Source organism: Zeus faber, assembly GCF_960531495.2.
Source record: "Zeus faber genome assembly, chromosome: 7".
Classification (NCBI taxonomy): Eukaryota; Metazoa; Chordata; class Actinopteri; order Zeiformes; family Zeidae; genus Zeus; species Zeus faber.
The window spans coordinates 18,698,552-18,710,310 of record NC_137203.1 but is presented as its reverse complement, the minus strand read 5'-3'; the positions used below and the strand labels follow the sequence as shown (position 1 = coordinate 18,710,310).

General features: G+C 44.2%; 1 protein-coding gene across 1 annotated transcript; it reads left to right on the top strand.

Annotated features, from left to right (window-relative positions):
• Positions 1 to 250: 250 nt before the first annotated feature.
• hapln1a (hyaluronan and proteoglycan link protein 1a) lies at positions 251 to 11,407 on the top strand. Its single transcript, XM_080003495.1, has 5 exons — positions 251 to 328; positions 418 to 542; positions 6,609 to 6,950; positions 9,666 to 9,968; positions 10,312 to 11,407. The coding sequence occupies exons 2-5, from the start codon at positions 452 to 454 to the stop codon at positions 10,599 to 10,601; spliced, it is 1,026 nt and encodes a 341-aa protein (XP_079859621.1). The 5' UTR covers positions 251 to 328; positions 418 to 451; the 3' UTR covers positions 10,602 to 11,407.
• Positions 11,408 to 11,759: the final 352 nt, after the last annotated feature.

The following is an 11,759-nucleotide window of genomic DNA, read 5'->3' as shown; positions in this document are numbered from 1 at the left end:
TTTTTTTTTCATATGTCCAATGAAAACGTGAAAGGCTGTTAGCATGTTAAGTGTATTCTGAATACGTGTTTATCTTAGTTCTGTGGCGTGTCTTGCATTTTCTTTCAGAGCGGTGAGGACTTGTTCATGAATGATGTGGCAAAGGGAAGCCTGAGTGGTGTGTTGCAGGGTGATGGGCTGAGAGGAGGGGGAGTGGTTTCAACAACACTAGGCTTCAATAAAAGGCACTTTGCAGGACCTGTGTGGAGCCCAAAGTTACCAGGAGCACAACCGGCGGCTGATGCACCACGCAGGCGGAAAGAAAGAAAGAAGAGGAGATAGATAGCGAGTTAATAAACATTTAATTCTCCCGAAACATTTGCAATTAAAATAACTTAGCGCAGTTGCCAATATCGGTGTTTTATTCTGCATTTCCAGCCAAGAGGCCATTTGAAGTGAAAAAATTGAGAAAATGCTGAGTCTGCTTTGCACCACTTTGCTTTCCTTGACCCTGGTGAGCAGTGTGGACAGCCAGGTCAAGAGCACTACTGCACCAATAACAGGTAAGACACAAAAATATATTGAAATGTGTCTATGTTTGTCATTTTGTTTGGTTATCGGTGCAATGTATGTGAATTGAAGTGCGTGTCTGGGAAGCGGAAGTTGCTCTGTGACCTCAGTGGATCTAGATGTTTCTGCATGCATTTCTTTGTTGTCTGTTCAACTGTAGATTAGAGCGGTGGTTCTCAACATGGGGAGCTGGGGACCTCCCAGCAGTCCTTCAAGAGGTCCTAGAGGGGTCCCCAGCCCAAAACGACAAATCGTTAAACTTCACCATTGTTTCATTTAGAAGACGTTAGGGTATTTACAATAATGTTTTGATGACTGTTTTGATCCTGGTTTTTATGTTATCTCCCAAACTATAGTACTTTATGGACAGGTATGGAAGTTTGGACTGAATCATACCTAACAATGAAGATCTTGACAGATTGGCATGCCCAGAGACAAAGTCTTATCAAATAGGGTCCTTGATATTGAAAAAGGGTGAGAATCACTGCTCTAGAAGATGTGTAAAGTACCTAAATAGAGTGGAACCGTAGCACAGGGCTCATGCTACAACAAGGCTTTTGCGTAGGCATTGCAACGCTCTCCAGGGTGACATGCATAGTGGGACTCTCTACAGAGCTATTGAGTTTCTGCCTACGGATCAGAAAGCCACACCACCCCACACCACATTACACCAAACCGCAGCACTGGGGAATGAGCGGTCAGTGAATAAATCAGCGTGCCACTCACAGAGGCTGAACTGGAGCCAGGCTAGTAGTAATGGTTGCACTCTCTCAATGTGTCACAGTCTCACTGCTTTTCATTGGAACTGGGCACGATCTGCCGCTTCACTTCCTTTCAGTTCAGGGATGGGTTGAATTTAACGCAGGTGGCTGAAATTAGTATGACGAAAAAATGTTCACAAATTGGTTATGTCACAAGTGTCTTTTCTCCTGTATTCCTAATTACAGAATTTATTATTGTATATTATATGATATTATGTACTATATTTTGAGAGAAGAAATGCCATAATGATGGAATGAGAGAGCTCTCTTACGTAAAATCATAGGTCCACTTTTGTATATGGAGAGAGAGGAACTGGCAACCTCACGGCTCACGAGTGATATTTCATGCGTTTTCGGCAAAATCCTTCAGTGTCACTGAGCCGATAGTCAAATCTGCTCCCTCCCTCCCCCGAGGCAGATAAAGACTTGACTAATGGGAGGAAGTCCTGTGTTTTACAGCGCTGGGATGACGTACGATTGTCTAAACAGCCAGATACCTTCCACATTGTTTGTGTGTGTGTGTGTGTTTGTGTGTGTGTGTGGGTGGGTGGGTGGGTCTATCTGTCTGTGTGTGGGCCGGTGTACGTATCTTAGACAATGTATTTCTATATTTGTCAGTGTATACATAGACTTTAAGGAGAGTGTGTGTGTGTGTGTGTGTGTGTGTGTGTGTGTGTGTGTGTGTGTGTGTGTGTGTGGGTGGGTCTATCTGTCTGTGTGTGGGCCGGTGTACGTATCTTAGACAATGTATGTCTATATTTGTCAGTGTATACATAGACTTTAAGGAGAGTGTGTGTGTGTGTGTGTGTGTGTGTGTGTGTGTGTGTGTGTGTGTGTGTGTGTGTGTGTGGGGGTGGGTGGGTGGGTGGGTGGGTCTATCTGTCTGTGTGTGGGCCGGTGTACGTATCTTAGACAATGTATGTCTATATTTGTCAGTGTATATAGACTTTAAGGAGAGTGTGTGTGTGTGTGTGTGTGTGTGTGTGTGTGTGTGTGTGTGTGTGTGTGTGAGTGTGTGTGGGTGTGCGCATGCGCGTGTGTGTGCGTGTCTGTGTGTGGGTGTGTGTGTGCGTGTCTGTGTGTGGGTGTGTGTGTGCGTGCATGTGCGTCTTGATGATGTCAATCTCCTACTTCACTTCATCTGAAGGCTCTTGTCCAATTTAGTTTTATATCATCTCAGTGGGTTAGTTTACCTTCTCCCAGTATTTTGGGGTGTGTGTGCACAGGCGTTGGCTGTTTCTCTACCTCCTGACTCACCACAGAAAGGTGCTGTTTTTTTGTTTGTTTTTTTAATAGATGCCAAATAACGGCATCTTTCCATCTATAACTCTACATTTCGTTAAACTCTGGGCACTGTGTTTTTTGGTTACCAGGGTTACCGGTTGCTAGGACCGGGGGGGGGGGGGCTTGTCTGCAAAGGGGCTAGGGTTCCAGTCGAGTGTTTGAACTGGAATTGCCTGGAACGGAGACTGGAAAAGATAGAATCAGGTTATTCAACTTGAGATTCTGATTAATTCAAGAGACCCTTTGAGAGGGCCAAGAAAGCAGCAGAACCATGTTACTGAACACAACATGAATAAATAAATAAAAACACATGTACAGCATCGCGCCACAATATAAAATCACAGTTTATACCTTTACACGCTGAAAAATATAGAAGTGGAAAGCAATTGAAGGAGGATTGAAAGGATTGAAAACAATCACAATTCTCCTGTTTAATATAACATAAGATGTTTGCAGGAAAGACTTTCCCCTCTTCAATGGCTTCCCACACACGTGCGCACACACACACACACACACACACACACACACACACACACACACACACACACACACACACACACACATTGATAGCATGTGTGTGTTGTGAGCAGAGAGCAGTTTATTGCAGAGTGTGTAGTACCACTGTGCCTCTCCAGCTGTGCTTGTTAATTCCTTTCTCTGTATTGACCGAGAGCCATAAGACGTCGTCAAGCGTTCCGTCTCAAGCTGCTCCGCTTTTCAACTTTATATACGGTACGCACCGTGACATACAGTAACATGCGTGTCCGTGCATTCCAGAAAATATGGCACCGAGACATATGCTCTTAAACTCTGAAATTAATATTTTCTTTCCCCCCCTTCCACCTTAATGAATGAAAAGCCACAAACAGTGCAGGCTATTCTTTGGGATTTTAACGGCCTAGTTAAACTGCTGTAGATCCAGAGCCCACAGGTCACGTCGTTTTTGTGGGAGCGCTTTAATGTACCTGTTAATGCAGCGCTCAGTGTTTCAAAGCAGCAGACTGTTTCAATCAGTGGCTGCTACAAACTTTCAGAGAGGGGGGGGGGGGGGGGGGGGGCGAGGTAAAATGGCCAAAGGTGCTGGTTGGCTGGAGTATCAGTACTTTCCCCTCTTCAAATCAGAGCCAGAGAACGGTTCATAATATTACGAACACATTTGTATGAATATTCGGGCAAATATGAATCATCCCTGAACTGCATAGACGATGATGTGGCAGCCAATGGATAAGAGGAAGAAATTAAAGAAATCTTTCCCGGTCTTTCTAAGGCATATGTAGGTCTATGGAGTTGCCTCAAAACATCTGCTACCTCTACGAAGTTCTCTTTGAAGACATAAATGTAGTGTAAATGGCATCCACATTGATGTTCGTCCAACACCTTCCTTCTATCACTCAGCTGAAGACTCCAATCACTTGTTGGCTTTGCCTCCAAATAGAACCGTGTTTCCCTACCTCCAGACAATGAGTCCATTGTAGCTCTCCAGAGTCTCGGAAACCTGGAAACTCTGAGCTGTAAATCCTGGACGCCGGTACGTTTGGTGAGCCGGTGTTGACGACGTCACCCAGTGCCTACGCCGCTCGAAGAGCGGTTGAGTCATTCCACTGAGACCTTACAGGTTTAAATCACGCTTTATATGACTATTACCCAGGCAGAGGAATTGCGGTGCGAGGGGTAAAGCGAGAAGCCGGGGAAACATTCCTTGGTGCCACTGCAAAAGCAGCCCAAAGTACTGCGTTAAACGCTATAATGCTTTCTCCCATAAAAAAACATAGGGGGAAAGTGCTAAAGCTGCCAATTAACGTCTACCATGCGAAGAGCAAAGGTGCAAGTGAGGTGACGGGGAGTGGCCGGCAGCTGAGTAGGGGTCGTTGGTTGATAGGACATTTTGGGAGAATTCTCACAGCCTTCTGAAAGAAGTGGGAATGTGGTGTGAGCTGGGAAGAGGAAAAGGGAGATCAGCTTTGTCAGCGGCTAGCGCCTTCTAATAAAAACCATCCGTACACGAAAACTCTGACGCTTGAAGACAGCAGTATGAAGTCCAGATGTGCGTCTGCTGAAACATGAGGGCAGATAGGACTCGGGGGGAGGGTGTTGATTAAGGTCTGTTTGGTTGTCTGAAACCATGGGATAGGAGAGGAATGCTGTGTGTGGCCTTGTTTGGTAGAAATTAGGGTGGCGGGGTTATCTGGAACGGCCCGCGTGGGAAGGTTTGGTTTTTTAAGAGACATTTTGAGCATAAGGTAAAGACTTAGACGTAGAAGATCAAATATTGTTTTAAGGAGTGAGGAGAAGGGTTGAGACGTGATATATGTATTTATTTTACCAAAATAGCCAGCACCACTTTTGACCCCCTTCAACCTTTAAGGGGTGTGGGGGTCAAAAGTCATGTATACCCCCAGGTGCTCATGTCTGCACTGGACACCCTTTGGTGGGCTGCTCTAAAGCAAACAAATTATATTGAATGTTTATCGTGGAAGAGTGTGTGCATGTGTGTGTGGGTGGGTGGGGGGTCACTGGAGACTGTGGGAACGGTCATCTCGGAGAATAATAGCTCACCTCTCATTGGATTGAATTGATATAGGTATCGATACAGACACTGGCTGTTAACTTCCATTGGTAGCTTTCCCAATATGTTTAACAAAATAAATAATGTAGCAGACAAAGCACATAATGGGAGTTTAACAGGATTTATCTTCGTTTAATTATTGAATAGTTAAAACAGAGAATCATCTGATACGGACTGGTATTGATTGGAGCAGGAAGGCTGTGATGGAAGACAGATGTTGGCTGGAGGAACCGGCGACTGGCGTCCCCACGGCTGCATCTAATAACCAGACACGATCTATGCCGATTGAATGACTTTCTCACAGAGAACGATGTGTGCTCATTATTGTCAGCGTGCGTGTGTGTGTGTGTGTGTGTGTGTGTGTGTGTGTGTGTGTGTGTGTGTGTGTGTGTGTGTGTGTGTGTGTGTGTGTGTGCGTGTGTGTGCGTGTGTGTGCGTGTGTGTGTGTGTGTGTGTGTAATGAAGAGTCAGCACAATATTTCTGCACCACAAAGACAAGCATCCCCATGGCGGAGAGTGTGCCAACCGTAAAGTAAGCTGAATTTAAACCTATTTTGAAAGTGGCGTCTTTAAAAACCTGAGGTGTCTTTATTGCTCTCAAGTTAACATTAAAAGCTTCACAGAGCAGGGGAATCATGAAAAGGGAATAGAGACAGAAACAACCTTGAACCTGATGCATTACACATGGGATTATGTGCAGCTAGTCGGTCATTTCCAGCAGGCCCCGATTACCCTGCAGGGAGTTATTCTACAACAATGACTGTCTGGCTGCACATTATTCAGCGTATTACATTCCTACTTACTAAATAAAATAATACATTGAGACGAAATACTGATTTGGAATGGTTTTATAACTAGCATGTCTCATTTTCTAACGAGCGGAAAGCACGGCGCAAGCTTGGCAACTGCAAAGCTTCCGCTAAGAAAATCACCCACAAAGTAGCAAACTATTCACCCTACAAAAAAAAATAACTCTGCCCAACGTATGACAAACCTATTTCCTGTAATGAACGTGAAGTTGGAGAATTTATCCACAGCCCTCTATTGTAAGCGGGTTGAAACTGGGGACATCAAACCAGGCAGAGAAGTAGTTGCCCTGGCAACAGTTATCCGAAATAATTCACCGCTGATTGCCGTTATTGACCAATCTGCATGGAGGTATTCCAGGGAGCCGTGTAATAACAACTTCTTCTGGTCCTCCACTGGTCCTCTACTTCCGGTCCTCCACTGGTCCTCTACTTCCGGTCCTCCACTGGTCCTCTACTTCCGGTGCCCCACTTGTACTCTACTAAACTACTCCACTGGTCCTCTACTTCCAGTCCTCCACTGGTCCTCTATTTCGGGTTCTCCACTGGTCCTCTACTTCCGGCTCTCCACTGGTCCTCTACTTCCGGGCCTCCACCAAATGTAGATGTTTCAGTCCACCCTCTTCTCTCCTTTCGTGCCAGTTCATGCCAGCCTGGGCTCCAACGTCACGCTGCCCTGTCGGCTGGACACGAGCTCAGACATGATGTCGTTCGGGAGTGTTGGCATGCGGGTAAAGTGGAGCCGGGTCCAAGAGAACAATGCCCAGGAAGAGGAGGAGGATGTGCTGGTGTCCATGGGGTACCACAAGAAGAGCTTCGGCGACCTCAACGGCCGAGTCTTTCTTCGGGAGGCCGATGACCAGGACGCCTCCCTGGTGATGATGGACGTCTCTGCGGATGACGCCGGGAACTACCGCTGCGAGGTGATGAAGGGCATGGACGACAGCATCCAGGAGGTTGTCCTAAAGGTGGAAGGTGACAATGGTAAGGCTCTTTTATTTTTTTAACATGTCTACTGGCTTACACAGCATCCCCTCCAAGTGCTTCCAACTTGAAAGGTCAATGAGATAAAGGTTATCTGTGGGAAATTGTGCTCTTGTATACTGTACATTGTGATTCCTCATAAAAAGTATGGTTGTTTTACTGAAGCTACTGTCTCCACATTACACTACATTAGGATTATTAAGCATCAGTAAACTTGGGATCAATCAAATAGGAAATATATTGAACTCAATTAAAAGATTTTTTTATTATATTGCATTGTTTTAAATGGCTGAAAGCAACCGCCAAACTTTGGATGAGGGATGGGGGATACAAAAAGTTGCATTAGACAGGAGTTTAAACTGAACAATATTAAATTATATCCATGAAGGAATCATTTTGTTTTTGCCAGGGCTTGTTGAAATACATGTGTGGCAGTTCTGCCTACCACACGCCACACAAGTAGCGTTTTCAGGGTCCTCCGGCACAGAAAACAGACACAGTTTATTGCAGAGAGTTGGCCAGTTGGAATAAGCCCAGGAGCTGATAGACATTGGTCTAACTGTTGCTTGTTAGACCAACCAACAAGCAACAGCTATGCAGCCACTCTGATCCTGGATCCCCAATTACCTAGACCCAGGACAGGTGTGGCTGCTCAAACCACACCATCCCAACACAACAACATGTTTTACAGCCAATGGACTAAAATAAATGATCTTAAGAAGATCAACAAACATGTTTTAAGACAACCTCTCTTCCTTTCCAAAAGATGCATGACCATAAAAAAAAAATATTTATATATATATATAATATAAATAAAAACGAATCAACATAAATAGAATAAGATAAAATATTGAATAAAAATGTAATAAAAACATATTTATTAAATGAATAAATAACTTTCTGTGTCCTACTGCTGAAACACAGTAGTTTAAAAAAGCAGCTAGTTTATTATTATTATTTTTTTAAATGGGCAGAAGTTAACAACCAGCCTGGCCGCAATGATCCCTCCTCCCCTGGAGAGGTGCATCCAGCCATGAAATGAGGCATTTAGTGAAGTCCGCCCATTTGGGAGACAACAACTCTATCCACAGTCTACAAGTAGTGAGGCGTTAAGTTAAAAACTGTCAGACTAGACGCCAGCTTCCCTGTGGAGCCCCAACCGACCTTAGAGACCACGCTCACACACACACACACACACACGCACGCACGCACACGCACGCACACACACACACACACACACACTCTCTCTCTCTCTCTCTGTAATTGAAAACAAATTATCATAAATCAACATCATTATGGTGTTGGAAATAAAACAAAGAAAATGCAGTGTGCATGTCTTGTTTAAAAATGCTTAAAAACATTTGGAGACAATTAGAAGATCTGACACATTGATTGAGCCTAGCTTAGTTTATAATTATAATAATTTAAAAAATAATAATAAATACTAGTACTACTACTACTACTACTACTAATAATAATAATAATAATAATAATGATTATTATTATTGTTATTATTATTGCACACAGATCATGTGATAGCACTGCACTCTACCACACCGTTATAGGGAGATAGCCAGGACTCCGTGGATCATTGTCGGCTCCGGCAGGCGGTGTTAATGGCTCCAATCGGCCCGCTCGCCGATTGTATTTACCGCTGCGTGCAATTTCTCCTTGTTTTTTGTCTGATCTGAATTATCCATGCGTGGCAAATTAAATAATCTGTGCATCCTGCAAATATAAAATAATCGTGATTATCATTGCAGCCCTTAATTATGAAGCTCTACCTCAGAATGATAACCCGTTAGATGGGGCGTAGTGCACCCACCCACAGCCGCAAACACCGCCCGATCATAAAATGACACTGTTACCAGGCCGAAACGAATGGACGTCTGCATCACAAAACACACCGGAACAAAGGGCCAAGCAGTCTCGTCCATTGAACTATAACGAATGGCCGACTACCCTGGACCCCGTGTATTGCTGCATGCAGCTATATTTATTGTTGTTATTAAAATTACTTTTATTATTATTATTATTATTATTATTATTATTATTATTATTATTATTATAATCATTGTTATTATTAGCATTATATTTATCATACCGCTATCAACTGCTATATATCTCAGGCCTGGATCGTGGAATCTATTTTTAAATTTGGCATGGTGATAGTAAACCTGATAAACTAGGGTCTTAAAAGCCCAACCAATTGGGCCACAGTGCGGCGCTAGAATAATCAGTCAAACCTTAAAGAAACCTCAGCCATTTTTGTATTTTTTTCATGCTCAACAAGTCCATCTGTATAAATCTTCCGCCATCTTGAAAATTCTGGAAAATCTTTTAAAATCTCCTCATGAACCGTACGTCCAAATAACACCTCATTTGGTATATAAGTTCTATGGACATGCCTGGGCGAGATTGCCATAAAATTAAGGGATTGGGTAAAGAATGACTGAGATAAAAGCCAATGAATTTCCGTTTTTCTGTTGCAATATCTAAACAATCACAGTAACGCCAAGGACGGCTCTATCGGGGACTGCACCAAGTTTGACATTGATAGCTGAAGAAACGAAGACACTCACCTGTACGACTAGTCACTGCGTTCAAAGACGGCTATGCTATGCTTCCCTCTGAATGGGCAGTCGCTATGTTTGGTGGTCGCCGCATTGGGCGGTCGTATTATGTAGTCTCTGTTAAGTCTTCTCTGTCCACTAGGCGTGGTGTTCCCCTATTTCCCCCGTCTGGGACGCTACAACATGAACTTCCACGAAGCCGAGCGGGCCTGTGTGGGGCAGGGCGCGACGATGGCCTCCTACGAGCAGCTCCTCCAGGCGTGGCACAGCGGCATGGACTGGTGCAACGCCGGCTGGCTGAGCGACGGCACCGTGCAGTACCCCATCAACGACCCCAGGGAGCCCTGCGGCGGGGCCAACACCGAGGCCGGCATCAGGAGCTATGGCAAGCGCGACAAGGCCAACAACCAGTACGACGCTTTCTGCTTCGTTCCCTCGCTCAACGGTAAATTCCTGGGTTTTCGCTTTAATTGTTGAACTTATTAATGGGTTTTAACTTCATGTGAGGTTATATGGGGTTTGATTCGGTTTAAAGTGGTAATCCAGAGCGTCATCCGTGTTGGTTGGATTCCACTACACGTCCCAGAATTTCATTCAAAACTGCGACATCAGGGGTTGCCCTCGTCTTCGTCACTTTCTTTTCCCGAAAGTTTGCCTCCTTCTTATAGACTGACTTGTTGTTGTTTCTTGGTCACCTGAGTTGGAGGGCAGAGTTCTCTGTCAGTTCTCTTTGGCTCTTTTTTTGTGAACCTCCTCTCACGGCTCTTCTTTTTTTTTTTTTTGGCCAGGGCTCTTCTACTGGCTGGACCAGCCGCACAGGCTGACCTACGACGAGGCGGTGGAGGCCTGCTTGGACGACGGCGCGGAGATCGCCAATGTAGGACACATGTTTGCCGCCTGGAAGCTCCAGGGCTACGACCGCTGCGACTCGGGCTGGCTGGCGGACGGCAGCGTGCGCTACCCCATCTCCAGGCCGCGCAAGTACTGCAGCCCCGACGAGGCGGCCGTGCGCTTCGTGGGCTTCCCCGACAAGAAGCAGAAGCTGTACGGGGTCTACTGCTTCAGGTCCGCGGAGTGACAGGGTGGCGGGTGACCAGTGAATCCAAGACCACCAAAGAAACAACCACGTCCAGTATAATCAAAAGCTAAACAATAGAGCTTAACCAGCACAAGCTCATTCACAGTTTTCTTTTTTTATCTTTTTTTTTTTTATTCCCGAATCTGTGATTTGTTTTCATCTTTCGAAACAAATAGTAAAAACTGTAAACCTTATTTTAGTACTAAAAGTGACGAAGCATTTTTTTTCTTTTACTGAGGTACAATGTGATAACGAGACAAGGACTTAAAGGCTGAATGTGAAGAGATTTAGAGCCATGGTGAATTGCTTTTAAATCCAGCTAAAGAAGGAAATGTATGACACAACTATCCTAACAGCCCTTCAGACGACGAGCTGAGATGAGTCGCCGAGTCCAACATGTAACGGAGCTGCTGCCGTGGAGCCGCAGAAAGCAAAGAAACATTCTCCCAAATCACCTATTGCCTTTCCACCAAACCTGATGTGATAAAAAAAAAAAAAAAAACCTTCAGCAGCTTTGTTTCACAACAAAATGAATGTAAACGTGTGGACCGCCTTTTTTTATTTTTATTTTTGACGGATGGCTCTGATAAGACTAATTCATGTGCAAAAAAAACCCTCTGAAAAGCCTTTTTTTTCCTGTTTCTTTCTGTTTTTTATACTTGTATAACATGGTTTAATTTCTTTTCATTTATAGTGTTGGTTATTACTAATTGTATTTGTTTTGTGATTTATTTTTCCTGTCTCTTTTGACTTTTTCTTTTTTTTTTTGAAATGATCAAAATTAAAAACAACGATTTTGGTCCAAATGCCAGTCACTGTGTTTTCCTTTTATGAGCGTTCATTTATGATTTCATCCTATCTACGTTATTTACGAAATTTTAAAAAAAGAAACTCGTAACAATTAAGTGATGTACAGCGTACTTCTGACACGCTGCGTCTAAATGGAGATCCATAACTCAGGGGTTACTGGGCTGTAAAAATTAAGCCATGTTATCTTTAGAAACAATTAACAGTTTACTGGTGATGTCAAAAGGAGCTCTGGGACGGGTGACACGTTGGGGGTGGCCCTTTCTGTTGTCCTTTCAAAAACCAGGATCCTCAACATCCAAGCTGGTCTCCGTTCTACAAGGCGACGCGAAAACCCAAAGATTTGGGTTT